This window comes from Ursus maritimus, unplaced genomic scaffold, assembly GCF_017311325.1.
Source record: "Ursus maritimus isolate PB19 unplaced genomic scaffold, ASM1731132v1 scaffold_9, whole genome shotgun sequence".
Lineage (NCBI taxonomy): Eukaryota > Metazoa > Chordata > Mammalia > Carnivora > Ursidae > Ursus > Ursus maritimus.
In genome coordinates this window covers 47,186,651-47,207,752 of record NW_024427107.1, presented here as the reverse complement: position 1 = coordinate 47,207,752, position 21,102 = coordinate 47,186,651, and the positions used below count along the sequence as shown (strand labels likewise).

At 35.5% G+C, this 21,102-nt stretch overlaps 1 protein-coding gene across 5 annotated transcripts in view; it reads left to right on the top strand.

Annotated features, from left to right (window-relative positions):
* AZIN1 (antizyme inhibitor 1) overlaps positions 1 to 19,859 on the top strand; it is a 29,694-nt gene extending 9,835 nt beyond the window's left edge. The window contains exons 3-13 of one of the 5 annotated variants that reach the window (XM_040625827.1): positions 1,218 to 1,363; positions 6,477 to 6,674; positions 8,673 to 8,846; positions 9,289 to 9,461; positions 11,165 to 11,299; positions 12,522 to 12,603; positions 13,062 to 13,136; positions 13,809 to 13,971; positions 16,630 to 16,745; positions 17,050 to 17,264; positions 17,500 to 19,859. In XM_040625827.1, coding sequence (XP_040481761.1) covers positions 6,573 to 6,674; positions 8,673 to 8,846; positions 9,289 to 9,461; positions 11,165 to 11,299; positions 12,522 to 12,603; positions 13,062 to 13,136; positions 13,809 to 13,971; positions 16,630 to 16,745; positions 17,050 to 17,264; positions 17,500 to 17,611 — 1,347 coding nt within the window. In that variant the 5' untranslated portion in view covers positions 1,218 to 1,363; positions 6,477 to 6,572 and the 3' untranslated portion in view covers positions 17,612 to 19,859. Of the gene's footprint in view, positions 1 to 1,196; positions 1,376 to 6,476; positions 6,675 to 8,672; positions 8,847 to 9,288; positions 9,462 to 11,164; positions 11,300 to 12,521; positions 12,604 to 13,061; positions 13,137 to 13,808; positions 13,972 to 16,629; positions 16,746 to 17,049; positions 17,265 to 17,499 lie in introns of all 5 variants that reach the window. The other 4 variants (XM_040625828.1, XM_008689226.2, XM_008689227.2 and 1 more) reach the window with 4 other exon arrangements.
* Positions 19,860 to 21,102: the final 1,243 nt, after the last annotated feature.

Here is a 21,102-nt window from a genome sequence, read left to right as displayed (position 1 = left end):
TTGGAGAGGTGACAATGAGATGTGCCGTATAAGGTAATCAAAATAGTAATAAAGTGCATTTGTTTAAAGAGTTATTCCCTATACTATACCAGGAAATCTCAGAAAGCTTAGGATTAATACAGCTATATATTTCCTGTTCACGTCATATTATGGTAGTTATCTTTAATGTTACTGCATCTTAATTACCAAAGGGGATTTAAGTATTTTTACTTGTGTGAGGTACATATACTTCTTCCAGAAAAAATTAGCCTTCACATCAAATAGTCAACACAGATTTTTTGAAGGGAGCCTAATCTTGTCAGTTCCACATGTAAAAGTATATTGGTATTAAAATCCTGGGTTTGTTTTCTCGTTAAGATGTATTTTCAGAATCTTGAGACATTTCATGGGGCAGCCTTTGCCTAGGCACTTGAAACAGCCTGTTGGGCTCATTTCCTTTCGGGTTTTTTCCCACCCTTATGTATCTCCTATTCTTGCTCTTTTAAAATAACTCTTCAGTAACCTTTAATACTCTTTTTCTAGGGTTAATCAGGGTTTGGGTTTTTTTTTTTTTTTTCATTCTTTTTCTTTTTTTTTTTTTCACCTCATCACCTGAGAAGTAACTTAAAGGGTGTTTATTGCCATTACTGGCTTTCCACTTACTGTTGATTGAAGCAAGATCTGTCCTGATTATCCTAAGTACTCAGTGTAAGTTATGGTTATCCATCACTTAATTTTTAGTCCAGTATGGCAAAAATCCATGTGGTCTCATAGTCATCGCACAATTTATTGGAACTTCCTACCATTTCCAGTATGTAGCTTCCTGTCACTGTTTCTGGTGGTTTGAACTTTCTCCAGGCCTCACATCTATAATGCCAAAGTCATCTTTGAGACTCCTCTTCTAATATTTCTTTTGCCCAGTTATTCCTAAAGGTATTCTATGTGGTAAGTAACATTTCTGTCAGAGATAGAATGCAGAGGTGACTTCGACAGCATCGTGTCTATTGTTAAAGTTGTGAGCTGAGTTTTAAGTCATCAAGTCATATGTTAAAAAACAAAAAAAGTGCTCTTAGGCTTCTTTACAGTAGTGGTTGTAATTTCAAAATATTTCAAGTTCTCATTCTTTAATGGTAAACGTCCTTTTAGAAAAGTGTTTGATATATTAAGGTTGGGTTTCCTGCTTACATGTATCTGAAACAGTACTCTCAACCTTTCAGCTCTCCCTGTTCTACTTCCAGGGAGGTCTTCACTTCAGAAATCCAAGACTCATATTCATCCAGCTTGGTGTCAAGTGGGCTGTTGCTGCCAGAATTATCTTGTGATTATTTGAGAGATGTATCAGTTTCTTCTGAAGTACAATCAACTATAGAAGCCTTTGTAGCAGGTGTGTAACAAGGCAAGTGCCCAGCTGCTGCAGCCACTACTCTTGGAGCTACCCTCTCAGTGAACATGAGGACTCAGCGGCCTCATGGAAGGCTCCAGGGAGCAGTGTGCAGTTCTTTGGAGCCGTTTGTTTCTTTGGCAGCTTTTCATTTAAAAAAAAAAAAAAATGTTATCAGAAAACACCAATATGAAAGTGTAAATAAGGAATGTTAAACACTTTTTTCTTCCCAGCTGCAATATCTAAGAGGAAATTACTTACAAAGTAGTATTGTGATTACAGCAATTTTATTGGTGTGAAATAAGCTGAGCTTGCTTTCCCCATATATTGGTAAGGTGTTCAGTCATGAACATGGCTTAAAGGCTTATAAGTAGAGAATACTTCTAGTGTCTGTTGATAAAAAATAAATGTCAGAGCTTTTATGAAAAATGAATTTGCTCCATTTGGACATCTAAGATTTACATAGAGTAGATTTTTCTGAAGTTTAATGTAAACAGTTCAGTGTCCAGCAGCACCAAAGTATACTACGTAGTGGGTCATAATGTGTTGGAGCCAGTAAATCACTCCCATTTCTGATTTATAAGCCATAAAAAATGGTGCAGTGTCTGTTGGAAATTAACACCCAGGATTGGAGCATCGGGGTGAGTTTGGCATTACTTGGGTTTGAGTGCATTCTTAATGGAGAGGTGTCTGAAAATTCCCTGTGGTATTTAAAATTGGTGGATTAACTTCGCAGATCTGGTATACAATACAAAACTCTGCTCACCCACAGCACATACGCACTTAGATTTTCTTTCTGGTTCCATAGGACATGCTGTATATGTCCTAGATTTTTGGTTTAACATCACCAAGTAACTAAATGCTTCTTGGAAAACAAGCAAAATACTTTAGTGCTTTGAGGCAGAAATGTAGAACATAAACCCTTTTGAGATAGTGGAGCTTTAAAATATTTTTTGCTAACATGTTAAGAAAATTAGGCAAAGGCTCCTGGATGTATGATTATGAACTACTTTTTAGGACTCTTTCAGTGAGATTGAGGTACAATGTTGGGGGTAGGAAAGAAATAATCAGCCTACCCATAACCACCTACTTCAGCCTTTTCAGTTGTTGGAAGTCTTGGGCTTCCAAGTGACATTTCATTTGAACAAAGGGTTTGTTGGCTCAGAATGTGTTAGAAAATTTCTCTCCTGAAGGTCTATGTTTTGCAGATTCTTTAGAGGTATTAGTTTTTCCTGGGCATAACTTTTATTTAGTTTTTAACAGTAACTGACAGTTGAGCTTTGCGTTCATATGCGAGTCACTTTTGTATACTGTTTTGGGGCTCCTTTTAAGAATGTGAACTATGGACCGTCTTTTTCAACACTTTGAAGGAGTTTGTTGCTGTCACAAGCCAATCCTAAGCTTAAGAACTTTCCATTCTTAAGAGTTGTGAGTTCCTTTGTCCACCTGTTAGCACCTATTCTCAGCTAGGAATTATGGGAGCATCAAAACCTTCAGGGACCATCCAAGAAGATAAACTGAGATAGAGCTCACTTATGTCCACTGTCTTTTATGTATAGGCTTTATTAGTGTTGGTTTAACAGTTTTATTGCAGTGCTCAGTATAATTAAGGAAATCAAACAATGTTGCATGTACTACATCTGTTTTAGTGGTTTGGGTGTGTTAGTCCCTCATTCTTTTTGTTAAGTACTGCCAATATAGTAAATGAATTTTATTTTTCCATCAGAGTCCTTTTGTGAGTCAAATAGGGATTGGTAACACTATGGTTACTTTTGAAGTGAGAATTACAGTTCAGTGATGGTAATAATAGCCATTTCACAAGCATTCCGTGCTTAAAGCAGGGCGTGCTTTCCAATATATATATATATTTTAGATTATTTATTTATTTGACACAGAGAGAGAGACAGCCAGCGAGAGAGGGACCACAAGCAGGGGGAAGTGGGAGAGGAAGAAACAGGCTCCCAGCAGAACACGGAGTCCAATGCGGGGCTTGATCCCAGGACCCCAGGATCACGCCCCGAGCCAAAGGCAGATGCTTAACGACTGAGCCACCCAGGCGCCCCTCCAATATTTTTATTCATGTTATTCATTATTTGTCAACTATTTTAGTTTGGTCCTGGGTTATACTGTAAAATTTTTTCACCTCTACAAAAGTCTGATCTATAGTGACAGCTCAATGGTTAGCTGAAGTGGATTTGGGGATTTACTGCAAAAGGGACATGAGGGAACTTAAGCTCATAGAAGTGGTTATGCAGATGTATATGTTTGTTAAAATGGGTGCACACTGTTTCATGTTAAACTGTTGGTAACATGGATTTAAAAAGGAAAAAATAATTTCAGAGATTTTGTCAGAGAGCACAAAGCAGGAGAAGCAGGCTCCCTGCTGAACAAGGAGCCCGATGTGGGACTCTATCCCAGGACCCTGGGATTATGACCTGAGCCAAAGGCAGACGCTTAACCGACTGAGCCACCTAGGCATTCCAGGAAAAAATAATTTCAGATTTGGGGTTTACCTAAGAATTAGCCAAAAGACACAGAAGGAACAGCAAAGCTAAAATCTAGAAAATAGTTACAAAGCCTAAAAGGCTATGAATAGGTGTAATAGGATGTTTTCATACCATATGTAAATTTAGTGTATTATTAGAACTATGGGAATTTATATTATCTGAGAAATGGTTACTTGATTATGGAAATGCGATAAAGCTCTATCAGACTGAGAGTTACTGTTGGGTTTCTAAAAAAGGAATCCTCTTTTCTAAGGGTGGGGGTGCTCGGGAGACAGATTTTTTTCCTTTTAAACATAATTTGATCATCAGCATCTCTAGAGCTAACTAATTGTTCTGTGCCTCAGTGTCTTCACCTCTAAAATTGGGGTAATACTGTTATTACGGTTTTAAGGGTTGAGAGAATTAATATGTATAAAGTACTTGCAACAGCGCCTGGCACGTTGCCCTAAAAAATGTTTGCTGTTAAGAATGTAGGCATTCAGCAGGTAAGTAAGACTGGATGGAATGGGTTTGATGTTTTTAAGTACTGAGGATCCTGATGCTAGAGGAAAATTACCCTTTCTGTAAGGACTGCAACTATAGGAAATTGAGGTACATATCGTTATGACTTTAAACTAGACTTTTTGGCAGCAGTTGCCTTGGAGGTCCATGATTGATAACCTAAGGTTCCCAGTTAAATACATAGAGACTTAGGAGTCTCATGAACTGAAATATTAGGCTGAAGATCTTAAGCATTTTTCATTATTAACAGAATAAATGAAAGGGGTTTGACCATAAAGATTTGTGATGCTAAACTGAAAGTTTCTACTGTACTTTCTTACACCTACCTTTGAATTGACTTTTTTTTTTAATGAGTAACCTTTGTCTTTTCTCTTTCACTTAGTACATAGTTGAATATCCCCCTAAATTGTTAAACGTTGTTTAAAATAAATATGTATCCTCGGGCCTAAAATGTCTGCTTTCTGGGCACGGGTTTACATCAATCCTGATATAACAACCCTTAGAGAATGTCCAGGATACAATTTTACTTTACCGCATAAGTATTAAGTCTCACTTATCTAAGTTAACTCCTTTTGTAAAATATTCTCAATTTTTCTGTTTCTGCTGTTGCTTGAAAGATTTGATGAGCTAAACTAATGTAGATGACTTTTTGGAAATGAAGTTGTTAGTGTTTTAAAAGTTAAGAAAAACTAAGTATTGGTTGTATATCATGGAATTAATATTATGGCTTATTGATGAGTTTTGGTGCATTCAGAAAGCCGACCCTTTTAGAACCATTGAAATGGAGTATACCTTTAAAATGAGGGCCATCACCAAAGGTGATCACAAGCACATAGAGCAGTATTGGAGGGAGGGAGAGGGAGAATCAAGAACACAGGAAAGGCTGTGCAAGTTTTAAAATAAGATGGCCAAGAGCTGGTCTGTGCCCATTATTAATGTGGCAACCAGAAATCAGTACCAGACAATAAGTATTATCATGTCTGGAGGACTGGTTTTACTAATGGACTTTTTTTTATGTTAAAAGAAATCCTTGCCTAAAGTAACCTTTAAGGACCAGTGAATTCAGCAAAGAAGATAAACAGTATATGCTACCCAGAGGAGAATGGGTGATCTAGGGGAGGGGAAAGATTTCTTCCATAGGAGAGAGGTTGGATTTAGCTTGCCTTTTTAGTGTTCTTAGTAAATGGCTTAGGATGTACCAAGTGCCTAGCTTGTACCTAGTTTTAAATTATGCTGGCCATTTTTGTGTTTCTGGCAGTTCGCAACTTAATTTTAGCTCTATTCTGAAGCAACACTTAAAACAAGTATGTTTTATTCATGTGCTGTCTTTTTTTTTTTTTAACAGCAACCTTTTGAGGAAGTAGTATAATTAACTGAAGTTTAGAGAAATTGAGCTAGGATCACAAAAGTATTAAATGATAGAGGTACAACCACATGAGTCTTTCCGACTTCTAGTCCAGTAAGGATTTCAGCTTTATTCATAAGAAACTTTAACATTGCTACCCTGATGTAGCCGGTACCATTTTCAGCTTGAGGTTAGACCTAGGCAGTCTGTGTCAAAGCTACAGATGGTCCACTAAAGTCACTCTCCACCCCCACCCATTTCTATTACTTCACTTTTCACCTACTGTAGAATTTAAAAGATCTGTATTTGTAGTTACCTGCTAGTATGCCATGGGATGTGGCTGGCAGTATATTGAGTTTAGACCAGTATTTTAATTTCTTGGCTGCCCATAGATACTTCACTGGCTTTCTTAACTTAGAATGAATTTTTACTGAAAATTGTATGTGTTATGAAAAAAAGCAATATGAATAATACAGACTGGGTCTACAACTGTGTGTAAATAAGGTGACCATATTGACTGGTAATAAACTTCACATGTATGAATTATCTTAAATTGTCATATTGAGCTCAGTTTTTTAAAGTATAAAATACACATTCACTTTAAAATGGACACTAAAAGATAATGATACACTGTGTCTGCAAGTGTTAAGTGATTACAGATTCCTCACTAAATTAGGCACTTAGCACACTTTCATTGACAACTCCTACACTGAAGTTAATTAGTAAAATAATACAGACTTTGAAAAAACTTCTATTTTGACAGTTTGTTGCATATTCTAAGGACCCAGACATAAGGCTTGGTGGCCCGTCTCTTGTTTTTCCTGGTTTATGACTTTCGGCTTTGTGGAATACGGCTGAGATGAAAGGATTTCTTGACGATGCAAACTACTCCGTTGGCCTGTTGGATGAAGGAACAAACCTTGGAAATGTTATTGATAACTATGTTTATGAACATACCCTGGTAAGTGTGCCATATCACATTTCTCAGATACAGTGTTCATAAATTTCTAATTCTAAAAACATTGCTCTATTTCCAAGATGTTAGTCTGATAAAAGTACTTTTTTCAGATGTTAACTTTTCCAGGTTGTCTTAATTTGATGCCCCACTTCCCTTGAGTAGCGATGAGGTTTTCATCCTAGCCCACATTAAAACAACTGCTTCCTAACAGCTTTTTCTCTGCTCTGCCTTTTAGCACCCAGCTCTTGTGTGTTCTATTTTCTTGATATGTTGCTATCTTCCTAGTCACTACATGGCTTCTTACTTATTTTTCTCAACCATAGACTTGAGTAGATTGTAATTTATATTTCAGATAATCCTGGTTGTATGTTGGCTGAGAACTTGCTTACTCTACCACACCAAGTGTCAGCTTCTACAGACTGATATTCACTGCTTCTTAAGATTATTTTTGAATTATCTTTATTGCCTTACTGATAAAATTTGTTTGTTGGAGCTAATTTCCCATATTCCTCAAATTTGTTGAAAAATTATTTTCATGTTACTGGTGTTTAGTAATAGGATATCAAAAAACTTCTCTTGACCTTTACAGATGGGCTCAAATCTCCCACATCTCAGCAAAATCCCTTTCTCTTTCTTCTGCCATCAAAATTTGGAGGGAAAAAAGTGACACTTGTCATACTGTTCAGTCTGTTGTATAACCAAGCCATTCTATAGTTAATTCTCTCCTGTCACTAGGGAACCTCCTAGTGGAAGTATGCTGACCTTTCTGTTCTCTAATTTTTGCAGCATTCTTTGTGGGTCAGTAATGATCTTTGAAATATTCCTTCCATCATTCTTGTCCCACAACCTTGAATTATCCCATATTCAGTAACATTTAGTGAGGGTTGTCTGAAACCCTATTCTCTCCTAGCAGTGTCATCGAATTATATGGCTCAAGAGTGATTACAACTGAACATCTTGTGGGTTGTTTTGTTTTTAAATCCCAGTTCTCTTGCTGGTAGCCATAAATTGCCTTTTTTTTTTTTAATTAAAGTAAAAATAAATTTTCTGTGTCTAGAACATTAGGATGGCATATCTTGAAAGAATGGAGTAACTTGAGTATAACTGTCCCATATCTGCCATGCAAAAACCATAATTTCCAATCATGTCTGTTTCCTGGTCAGTATGTTCCAATAATGTACATTTTCAAGTGTGTATTAAAGAATCAAAAACAGTAATATTGTCTTCGTGGCTTTTTAAACAATATTTAGATGTGTATTCTAAATAAGATTATTGTCTGCCATCCAACATTGAGTAACTTATGTGTTGCCTGACATGTTATAGTCCTTTTACCCCTAGACTAGCCATGTTAAAATCATTATAGATCTCCCCAGATCCCTAATTAAAATCTTTTTATTTTTAAGGGAAGAATATCCTTACTCAGATTCATCTGACATTTAGTGTGCTTCTGTATTTTTTAAATATAATTTTGTCATCTCTTTGTCATCTCTACCAACCTTGTCTCCTTAAACATTGGTTCCTAGTATTGCTTTGTTGTTTTACCATCCTGTCGTTAGGTGCGATTTATAATGGAGATATGTAGCTTATTTTGTTTAACATTCCTGATTCTACTCACTGTAATAGGAAATTAGATCCTGATCTACCGAAGTAAATGTATTTTAAACATCATAGGAAAGCATGGCAGGAAACAGGTCATGTCCTTCTCTACTCCTCCAAATGGAGGCAATTATAAAGTAGAAAGTCCCTAAATTGATAACATTTTTTAAAAAAGCAAAGTAGAGAATATTTTTATATGCCAGCTTAGCACAGCAAAATGAAAAAGGTGTTTGGATTCTCCTGTGTTTGCTGAATCTAGCTTAATTACTCTTAAGCCTTAAATGTAGTAGTGTATGGAAATGTATATTTTGGCTCATTTATGGAGGAAAGAGGGAGTTCTTTACTACTTATGGTACTCTGTTTTCAATAGTTCTTTGATTTTTTTTTTCCCCGTGATCATAACAGACGGGGAAAAATGCATTTTTTGTGGGAGATCTTGGAAAGATTGTGAAGAAACACAGTCAGTGGCAGAACATAGTGGCTCAGATAAAGCCATTCTACACAGTAAAGTGCAACTCCACTCCAGCTGTACTTGAGATTTTGGCAGCTCTTGGAACTGGATTTGCTTGCTCCAGTAAAGTAAGTATTTTTCATCATTTTGTCATTGAACTGCAACATTTTAGAACTCACTTTAACTTTTGGTTACAGTAGTTAGAAAAATTGCAAGGAAGTTTCACTTTGGGATGTTTTAAAACTCTTGTGTAAATTCGCAGCCTGATGGAAATTTACAAACTTTTCAGGTGTACCAATGAAAGGAAAGCTTCATTGAGATGAGACTTTTAAAAGCCTTTTTTTTTTTATCTTTAATCGGGAACTTTTTATCTGTTCCTCATCCTTAGGCTAGAGTAGGTAGACCATTAATTTCTGATGAGAGCAAAATAATTCTAAACCATGAGATTTCTCTGATGGTAGTTATACCTCTTTGAAGGGTTTTAACACAGGTAGTATAAAGTAGTAATTAAATGGAAAATAATAGAAATGTTGCTTTTTAGATGACACTATTTAAAATGTGTTTTTATAGACTGAAATGGCTTTAGTGCAAGAATTGGGGGTATCTCCAGAAAACATCATTTATATAAGTCCTTGCAAGCAAGTGTCTCAAATAAAGTATGCAGCAAAGATTGGAGTGAACATCATGACATGTGACAATGAAGTCGAATTGAAGAAAATCGCACGTAATCACCCAAATGCTAAGTAAGTGTAAAACTAAGTACATGGGAATATTACCTTATGGTGTAGGGTTTGGGTTTGTCTTTGGCCTGGGAAAAGGACATTTATGTAGAGCAGTGTTGTGTATTATAATTATTTTTTGTAACTTAAAAGTTCCTATACGGAAACTGCTAGTAGCATTTTACTGGCTGCCCACTTCTGATCCTTCTTGTAGAGTTGGGATGAGATAAGGGCAGTTTGGAATATGAATTTATAATCTTGAATTCAAAGAAGAAAATGTGGTTGTTGGAATAATGAATGAGGGCCACAGCTGTATTTTCATAATCACATCAACCCTACTAGTTATTTGTCATGTTAGAAACAGGATGTGTGTTGGTCAGCTTTTTTTCCTGGTTGGCTAAGGGTTTAATCTGCCTTTGGCTGTAGTTTCTATATATTTGTCCTTAGTGACAGTGTTTCAGGAGCCTAATCTGTAGATTCGAGGGGTTCCTTTTTTTAAGACCCACTCTTCTCTTTGAATAGGAAGTTTAATATATATATTTTTTACTTGTACCTGCATGTATCCCAAGATTTTTCTAATTAAAAAGCTTACTTTTTAAAAGCAAAAAAGGCAAATTGAATGCTGTCATGAACTGGTATGTCAAGAAGACTTTAGTATCTACTAAAATTGTATTAGTACAAAATTGCTTGCTTTTAATGGGTTATTAACGTGTGTTCCTGAAAATTTTTTATCATATCTGTATTTTCCTTGAACATTTATAATTTTCTTTATTGACTTTGATGGTATTCTTAGGTGTCCCGACAGGATTGATTACCCTGAAAACCATTGTTTGGATAAAGACCTTTTGGGGGAAATTTTAGTGAGCCACTTGTGTCTAGGAAAATATTTCTGTTCTTTGATCTTCTGAAGATAAACCCTGATTTGGGGTTACTATATTAACTGTAAAGTGATGGTACATTCTTAATAGAGCTGATTCTACCCATAGGAAGAATGATTTGCTTTTATTTTATGAGACTTAACCCCCTCTGATCAGTGGTCATTCATCAGGACTTCCTTGGGAAAACAGTTTTACAAACAGCATTTGCATATTTGCAGGTTTTAGTGGTTTGTAATTACTTTAGTATCTCTTGAGACAGTCTCAGTCATTTTGTCTTGGTTGTCATGATTTGGAAGAAAATACCAAGTAGATTTGAATTAGTATCTAAAAGGCTACTGTTTAGACACAAAAAATAACTCTGAGCTTGCCAATTTTTTTGTAAGATGGTTGAGGTTAATAGGAATTTTCAGAGTAAGTGGTAGAAAGTTAACCAGCTGGAACAATTTAGGGAACTTGAAACATGTAAAATCCCTGGTGTTTTTAACCGAAAGACAATGATGGCATTGCTATTCAATTTAGTCTTTCTAGGTGGTTTTATGGACTGATGGACTTCATTTGAAAGTAATGTCGTCTTTCATTACAGAGCCCAACTGACTCTTGCTGCTACAACAGAGTCTTAACTTCCTGCATTTTCCAAATTCCCATCCTTGTAAGCTTCATGCTTTAGGCCCTAATGGCTAGTTTTTTCTCTATACAGGATTGTTTTTCATTAGGGTCACTTGATTCAACCGTCGCTGGATTTGGGAGCACTGGCAACATAATCAACATACTTCCTACAATCTTCAGGCTTCACATGTGCTGATGATGATGTAAACCAACTCTGCCCCAATCATCTTCCCCTTCTCTTAGGGTCTTACTACATATTGCAACAGAAGATAATATTGGAGGCGAAGAGGGTAACATGAAGTTTGGCACTACCCTGAAGAACTGTAGGCATCTCTTGGAATGTGCTAAGGAACTTGATGTCCAAATTATTGGGGTTAAGTGAGTATTTTGTTTTATTAAATTTCCATTTTATGGGATAAATCTTTGTCTTTCTGATGACAGATCTTTCAGCACTTCATTTGCATGAAGTCTGATTAGATTGAACTTTCAGTTTAATGTATATTCTTTTAGTATAGGAAAAACAAATATGTTTTATCCTTCATATAATTTTATACATATACCTCCCCTTCTCTAATTAAGAGATAAAATAGTAAATAAAATTTCCATTAGGTCAGTAATGTAAAACCCCTCTTAAATTGAAGGGAGAGGATGTACTAGAATTCTAATGAATACCAAAATGACATTCATCTGAGTTGTTGTTTTTTTTCACCCCATCTTCAAATTTTTTTTCCTTCTCTTTTTAATCCCTTGGGCACGCCAGTAAGACATTGTGTTACCTTCTTGATTTTTATGTGTGCAGAAATGGATAACCAGAGAGATTTAATGATTTGATCATAATCTCAGAACTATGATCTGAGTATAATTGGGAGCACAAAGCTCCAAATTTTTTGAGATGCCAGTCCATTGCTAATCTTACTATAAGATCCTGCTTTTTTAAATTATTAATCAAGATGGATAAAGAATCACCACTGTTAAATTTAATTCTGTCTCAGGTGACAAATATTGACATATGTTTGAGAGTTTTCATATTTCTATTTTTAAAGTTAATATCCAGTAAAAATGACCTTGGGTTTATACTTCATATAAATGTAACAAATTTATGTAACCACTGCCACAATCAGGGTACAGAACCATATTTCAATTAAGTATTCTGAATCTCTGATAAGTATCTCTTAAGTAATACTAACAAGTGTTAGTAATACTCAGCTGAATTAATGTTTGTATTTCACAGTAGACATTTATATTTTGTCAGATAAAACTGTACATTCAAATTAAAGATTTCATGACCCAATTTTATTGCTGGTGCTTGTTACTTTACTATGTATATGTGAAAGCATGTCCTTATCTGATAGTTATAAAGCCTGATAACTCATTGTATAAAAATTCTTTATAAAATTACACTGTTACTCAAACGTTGTCTTTTCTGAAAGGCTGGTATTATAACTTGGATAATTAGTGGCTTGTGCTTCCAGTTCTTTAAATATTTGATAAGGTTATTGTGAATACTGTGTCAATATGGTAAATGAGAACTAAAAAGAATTATAGGAAGGGCCTCTGAAATTTACTGTTGCTTTAAATTTATTCTGTCTCTTTCTTCCAGATTTCATGTTTCAAGTGCTTGCAAAGAATCTCAAGTATACGTACACGCTCTGTCTGATGCCCGATGTGTGTTTGACATGGCTGTAAGTTTTTTCCTTAAATTATTTTGTTATCTTAAGCCAGGATCTTACTTGTTTTTCCTTTTTTCTTCATCTTTTCAAAGATTTTATTTATCCATTTATTTCAGAGAGAGAGAATGTGTGTGCGCAGGTGCGCATGCCCAAGAGCAGGGGGTGGAGCAGAGAGAGAGGGATAAGCAGACTCCATGCACCAAGAGTTCCATACAGTCATGTTTTTTAAGTGGATAAAGGGATGAAGTAGTAATGTACTTGCATATGTCTACAAGACAGTACAGACATCATCAGGAACACAGCATATACACAACACTGAATAAATCTGTTTCTGTTGGTAGAGACCAAAACTGTTGCCATACTAAGGATTAGAACAGATAATATTTACCTCCTTGGGAACAGGTTTTTGAAATGTCCCTGTAGCCATAATAATTTGGATAAGCATTTAAAGTATTTTTTTCCATCTCTAGGGAGAATTTGGCTTCACGATGAACATGTTAGATATTGGCGGAGGCTTCACAGGAACTGAATTTCAGTTGGAAGAGGTAAACTTTGTTCAGTGGATGGATATACTGGAATAATCTAAATTTCTTTGCTACTTAAGTGGTAGATGTAGACAAGGGTTTAACAGTGGCAGGAAATGAACCCTGTAACAAACATCTGTTTAAAATTTGATTCTAAAAAGATGAAGAGGCAATGAATGAGAAGACCTAGCTAACTTTAGCTTAATAAAATTCTATGAACTCTAGCATAACTTACAAAAAGTTTGTATTCAGTTGTGTTTCTGCTCTAATGGAGTACTTGATAATGGTACAAATGAATTTATAATTTGGACAGTTTAAGCTGTTTTATCCGATGTATGTTACTACTCACCTTCCTGCTCTGCCTTCCATCCCTCATTCTGTAATATCTGGAAGCTGATACGATGTTTTGCTCCTTCATTGCTACTGTTAAGGAATATAGAAACATGACTTTAAACAATCACCAGTAGCTATTTGCCATTGGAATTATGAAAGTTTTAATGCCATTCTGATAATACAGACTTTGATCTTTCAAAAGCTTGTTTAATTGCTTGAAGATAACTGCTAAATAGCTAAGCGTTTTGGTCTATAATTGGAACTACTTTGGTTTTAAGTTTTCTAGGAAACCTGTCAATCTCTTAATGTGAATTATCTAATCCAATATTGAAATCATAATGTGGGGTTTAAAATTCACAGGTTAATCATGTTATCAGCCCTTTGTTGGATGTCTACTTTCCTGAAGGATCTGGCATTAAGATAATCTCAGAACCTGGAAGCTACTATGTGTCTTCTGCATTTACACTTGCAGTTAATATCATTGCGAAGAAAGTTGTTGAAAAGGATAAATTTTCCTCTGGAGGTAAGTTACAAATTTTGTTTCTGTTAGATAAATTCATCTTCAAACTAACTGCAATTATCCGATACTAGTCAAGTGTAAAATACTGTAGGACAGACATTTATGGATTATGAGGTTGTGGGTGATATTCAGCCAGCTGTGGGCAGTTTAGGGAGCTTTTTAAAATGCCCTAGTGAAGTTACCACTCCATAAGACATCTGAAATCTAACTCTTGTTTCTGATGTTTAGATATGTATATTTTATTTATTTATTTTTTATCCCCCCCCACGTGCATGTGGGGTGGGGGTGGGGCATAGGGTGAGAGAGAGTCTTAACCAGACTCCGTGCCAAGTGCTGAGCTTGAGGCAGGGCTCAGTCTCATCACCCTGAGGTCATGCCCTGAGCCAACATCAGAAGTCAGTTGCTTGGGGCGCCTGGGTGGCACAGTGGTTAAAGCGTCTGCCTTCGGCTCAGGGCGTGATCCCGGCGTTACGGGATCGAGCCCCACATCAGGCTCCTCCGCTATGAGCCTGCTTCTTCCTCTCCCACTCCCCCTGCTTGTGTTCCCTCTCTCGCTGGCTGTCTCTATCTCTGTCAAATAAATAAATAAAATCTTTAAAAAAAAAAAAAAAAAAAGAAGTCAGTTGCTTAACCAACTGAGCCACCCAGGTGCCCCTAGTTATTCGTGTTTTAGATAACTTCCCCCAGGTGATTGATTCTCCTATCTTGTTAAGAACTAGTGTTTTATTGTAATGTCTCTTGTCCTGTTCCTCATAGTGAGATGGGTCACAGGAAGGATCTACTTTTTTACATAACAAGGGCCAACAGAGTGTTAATCTGTCTCTAGTCAAACCAACAAAAAGGCACTAGACTGTCTTGCTGGCAAATACCACTTAAAAAAATGGCGAAAGTACTGCTCTACATTAAGACTTGTTCCTATAGTTTGTTTTTTTCCTTAAGTTAGCAGGAAGAATGAGGTTTTTTTTTTCTTTTGAGTTTTTTTAAATATCTCAAAGTTGAAGAGCTGCAAAGAAAATAATAAGGAACTTCCCATTTTGATCGCTTGGTGAAGATGGTGTCAGGTGGGTTTCTTCATTAGGAAGTGGAAAGATAATTTGTAGATAACCTTTTTCTTTTCATACTTTCACCGCATTAGTTTTAACATCAGTGATTTTCTGACTCCATTACTCAGTCTAAGAATAGCTTTCTCTATTTATTTGTAGTAGTTTAGACTCCTAAATACTTATTCATTAGATTATGTAATTGATTATGTTTACTCTCCAAAACTGGGGTCCTTTTGACATGTCCCCATCATTCCCTGAGCACTTCTTTACTTCATGGTACATCAAGATGTTCCAGGTTCTTTACTTGCCTCAGTCCTAGAATTGGCCATTTCTCCAAGGAGCGAGCCTCCAGTTTTTAATGGAGAGTGGTATTTTAAAAACCAAGAAAGGATCGTGAGTAATGGTTGTTTTCTCTGCTATCATTTCATCTAGGCTTTCTCACTGAGCAGAACCAGGAAATGCATGTGTGTGCACGCATATATACACATTGCACACATAACTATATATCATCAAAGCTGTGCATGCAGTATACCATACCACATGGTGCATTCTGTTTTTCTCCTTACATATTATAACTCTCTTTCCCAACAGTGAGAAACCTAGCTCCCCTTATCCTACACCTACACACATTTGCTTAAATCTGAAATACACAGGAGGTGTTTCCCGAATAGCTAGCTTGTACCGCTGCAAATAACCAAACTACTTAACCTGTAGTTCGGTATCTCTTTAGGATTGGTTTTTGACATAAGATTATACTCCCTGTATAAAAATTTAAGTGTGTAATTTGACAAATTAATGAAAGCATATCCTGACATCCCTATAAAAACATAAATTTCATATCAGAATTTTTTCTTACCAAGTTTGTTCCTTTGCTAGACAGTCACTATTGTGATGGTTTTTGCACCATTGAGTAGTTTGGGCTGCCCTCAAACTCCATATAAATGGAATCCTCTAGCATATATTTTAGGACAGCTTGGTATAATGTCTGATTGAACTTTGTTTCATGTTTATTGCTAATATTCCACTGTGAATAGACAATTTATCCATTGTCTTTGCTGATGAATATTTGGTTGTTTCCAGTTCTGGGCTATTACAGATAAAACTTAACGTTGTTGTGTAAGTCTTGCGGACATTTTTCATGTCATTGGGGAAATGACTAAGAATAGAATTGCTGGGTCACAGAGTAGATGTTTTTAAAGATTTCAAAGTGGTATTTTACCCTCCCACTGGTGGTGTATATGTTCAAGTTCTGGTTGTGCCCTCACTTTTACTGGTTTTTTTTTTTTTTTTTTTTTGTATTATCACTTTTTAATTTTATGCAGTAGGTGTGGTGGTGGAAGCTTATTGTAGTTTTAATTTGCATTTACCTGGTGACTCTTATAGAGCACTTTTTTCATGTGTTCATTGGTCACCTTCCTTTGTGAAGTATTTTAGTTTTTTAGGCTAACAGTTTTAAGGTATGTCAGTATATATCAGGTTTTTTAAAGTTAATTTAAATATTTTGGGAAATGTGAAAACAAAGTTCTTTCAGTATTCGATCTGCTATGCCTTGCATAGTTTAACTATATATTAGACATTTTAGTGTAAATTCATGTTCATTTTTTCTGCTTTATTTCAGTAGAAAAAACCGGAAGTGATGAACCAGCCTTCATGTATTATATGAATGATGGTGTTTATGGTTCTTTTGCAAGTAAACTGTCTGAGGACTTAAATACCATTCCAGAGGTTCACAAGGCAAGTTGTATTACAAATAACAGAACTGCTTATTTGGTAGTTTATTAACTGACCCCCCCCCTTTTTTTAAGGTGCATCCCAATTTTTGGAAGAATACTCTAGGATGGAGAATATTGCCCTTTTTTGAGGATTTGCCTGCCTTAGATGGAGTTAAGAAGGAGCACCATTGCCCTTGTTTCTAGGCCTGCCTTTCATAGGCATATTGAATCTGATGTTGTGAAAATGCTCTCATCCACCCTCAAATTCAACACCCGCAATAACATGAGTAAAAACTTAATTTAGAAAGTTTCTTTTCCCCTGACAGAAATACAAGGAAGATGAGCCTCTGTTTACAAGCAGCCTTTGGGGTCCATCCTGTGATGAGCTTGATCAAATTGTGGAAAGTTGTCTTCTTCCTGAGCTGAATGTGGGAGATTGGCTTATCTTTGATAACATGGGAGCAGATTCTCTCCATGAACCATCTGCTTTTAATGATTTTCAGAGGCCAGCTATTTACTACATGATGTCATTTAGTGATTGGTAAGGTATTGTTTTCATTTTAAAGCTAATTGGATATTTGAGATGACATTAAATATCAGCTAATGATTTTAATTCTGTAACAAATGCCTAACTTAAAAGTAATAGCAAAATACTCCTCTGTTAAGGGTTATTGGAAGACTCGTTTTTTTATAATCTTATTTCATTGTTCATTTGTTATGTGTTGGTGTGGTCTTTCTGCTTAGAATTATGGTTTTGTGTTTGGTTTTTTTGAAAGGTATGAGATGCAAGATGCTGGAATTACTTCAGACACAATGATGAAGAACTTCTTCTTTGTGCCTTCTTGCATTCAGCTGAGCCAAGAAGATAGCTTTTCCTCTGAAGCTTAAACAGGCATTAATGCTTCTTTAGATCTGAAGTTGCAGGTTAAGCTTGTCTGGTCTACATTCCAGTGTGAAACAAATTCAAATAATCTTACTCTGTTAATTCTCTCGGGAAAAAAAATCTATTAGTAATAGCTATTTGGGACCAGACAAAATCAGCTTTCATCTATAATTCATTGGGGGGTAATTGGGAGATTTAGATAATGTATCCAGATTTAAACTTACCAGTTTGTCGTGCCCCATAAGCGTTTAAAATAAAATATGCAACAAAATGGATGACTTAGTGGAGATGGAAGCCCATTAATTGGGTTCCCCATTAAATCGTTTACATACAAGTACACAGTTTTTATACTAAGGATTCATGTTAAAAAGTCTTGTAAAGTTAAATGTCTTTCACCCAGATATATCGGATGTCAGTGGAAGACCAGTGTGACTTCATTAGATACGTTTAGTGTATTTAGAATGTGTAAATTTGTGCTTTGAACTGTAGTTTAATAAATGTAAAATTGCATCATAGTATTTGTTGTATTTGACCTAATGTAACCCTTGTATGATTGCAATAAAATTTTGTGTAGATTTTACTGTTTTTTCAGGCTAAAACTTTGGGAAAGGGGCTAGCTAGCAAAGGTAGTTTTGAAATAGATGTGTATATGGACTGTTTTGAAGGGGTTTTTTTTTTGGTTTTTTGTTTTTTTTTGTTTTTTTCCTTTATAGCCCATTTAAGTTTAGTTTGGCTCAGTAGTACATTTTTTTTCAGTTATTTAAATAGTAATTTAAGTAAAATGTTTGGTAAATCATTGTGAAGTTCAGATTCATTATGGAGAGTTGATGTGCAGTAAGCATGATGTTTAACAATTTTAACACCAAAAATGTTAATTCTGCATAAACCAATTGTAATAATTAATAGGTGTTTCTGTATAGATAGAATGCATAGAATACCTTAGTAAATTTTTGAATTACAAATCTTTTGGCTGAAATGGAAGATTCTATTAAATACTTTGAATAAACTTGGGGGGGAGGGAAATAAAATCGCAGAAGACTCTGCAGCGCACTAAAACTTAAAGAAGGGCTACATCTATATCCAGAAACCTGATGCTCTTTTGCACGGAATATTATTTAAATTCAGAGTTGTAAGGGGGTGGGGTGAAGCACGCCTATTCTCAATTTCTTAATTGCAATGATTTCAGACTTTAGTGGGAGTTTGTTTTGTTTTAGTTACACTTAGTTTCTTGTTATTTCCCGTTTGTTCAGCTTAGTAATTTTAATTCTTTTCATACTAAAATTTTGTGACTGGGGAAGGGAGTTAGCATTACTAACCTGACAGTTGTTGCCAGGAGTTTGCATTGTTCACTGCTAGTATATTAGTAATCCTAGATCTCAGAATCACAATAGTAATAAACAACAGGGGTCATTTTTTCCTGACTTATTCTATGTTCAGATGTGGAATTTCTGTCTCCCAAGAGGAAATGTGACTTCATTTTGGTGCCAATGGACAGAAAATTCTACCTATGCTACATAGGAGAAGTTTGGAATGCACTTAATAGCTGGTTTTTACACCTTGATTTCAAGGTGGAAAGAAATTGATCATGAATCTCTAATAAATTTCAATTTAAACCAGTAGGTGCTTAATATTTTTTGATTTGATTGATGCCCATTTGAATTTCATGGGTTCTAATAATTAAATTTAAGACCCCAGTCCATTGTCATCTATAATTACCCTTGGACTTTACCAAGGTATAATATGGGGTTTTATGCCAAGTTCCAACCTACATGCAACTTTTTTTAACTGTAATAAAGAGGAGGAATTATTCCCAGCCTTCTTTATGTGTTGTGCTTTGTGGTCCAGAAATGGCAGACCTTTTAGAAGATGGTACAACTTTGAGTCCTTGGCTTGACTATACAGCTTTGAGCTTCATGGCATGTCAACTTTGCCATATTCATAGGAGATTTCTATGTATAACAGCTCAGAGTTGCAAATTTCACATGTGAATGAGATGGTAACTTTAAGAAATGTCTGTATTGTATTTGAAGACTGTTCGCCATAAATCTGAAGTTTGAACTTATGTATTTCAATTTGGTATGCTAAAAAGTACTGAATTAATGTAACAATCTTTTTTTTTTTTACAATATTGTAATCTCAGTTCAGAATTTAACTGAAAATATAAAACCCAAATGATTTCTATATAGTAAATTGAACTGTAAAGGTAATTTGTGTGTGATTCTGAATACACAAGATAAAATGTTTTTATTCCTCCTTACGTTTTACTTTGGCTTCTATCATGAAAGAGTTAATTCTGCATATCAACTTTGTATATATTTGAAAAGCATTCTCTCAGAATCTTTATTATAAAGTAGCAAATCTGGTAAAATGTTGGGCGTTACCTATGAAAGATTTTGATAAAATTCAGTACATATGAGCACTAAGATGTTTCCAGGGCCATGTTTTCTAGACCCATTAATTTCCCAGCCTCTTAAATTTTAAACTTAGACTAAGTAAAATTGATTTAAGTTAAGGTAGGTATTCCAAGTAATTGTGGGCACTGTAACATTCAATGCAAATATTGTGTTTAAAAAGCCACTGTTAAATCTTTTGTGTTTCTTGTTGGGGACTTTGTATTTTCTCACTGTAGATACTAGCAACTTGACCAACAATATAGTAAGAATACTTGCTTAATTGGTTTCAGACTATAAGATCAGAAAAGAATTATTAGTCTTCCACATTCAAGTTATGAATAAATCCTCCAAATAATTCAATTCCTGTCTTGTCCATCCTGAAGGCAGAATAGAAGAATGGTGTATTTGCAGATTCAGGCTTTCATAATGGGAATAAACCTAGCCTAGGAATAAGAAATGAAAACCGGTTCTGGTCTTTACTGGCACTGCTGGAAGCCAGTCTATACCTACTTAAAGTAATCTACCAACTTTGGGGTGGCTGTATTTTGATAACAAGTTACGATTTCTGGAACCTTTTATTCTGCTGGGACTGCAGTCAAATTTGAGTTGAGGGTGGTGGGGATTTGATTTTTTTCCCCCCTCTTTGTTGCTAATTCAGGATGGGAGAAAGTATAGAAATAGGAAAGCATTTTAAGTCTTAAATTCTGGTAATGTGTGATCATCCATTTGGGGATAAAGTTAACCTGAAAAGTAGCAGTTGCCTACTCTTAAATGTTACTGGGAAATTTGTTTTTCCTTTGCTTACTACAAATTGTGGGTACTACGTGTATCTTAATCATAGTTCAGATCTTCGCCTAGAATGGGGTATAGATAGGGGAACACAAAGTGGCTCCAGGCTCCAGGCACTCTGTCCAGTGTTACACAGTTGAAGGTTTTATCTGTTGGAAACAGACTGGGCAAACTTTTTAAAAATGTCAATGAATAGAAGGCTTAATTTACCTAACATGCTCATTTTATGTATTGCCATAACTCCTGAATTCCTTGACCTAACTTCAGCTTCAAAAGTAATTCCATTGTTAAATGGTCTTTCAAATCCTGGTTCT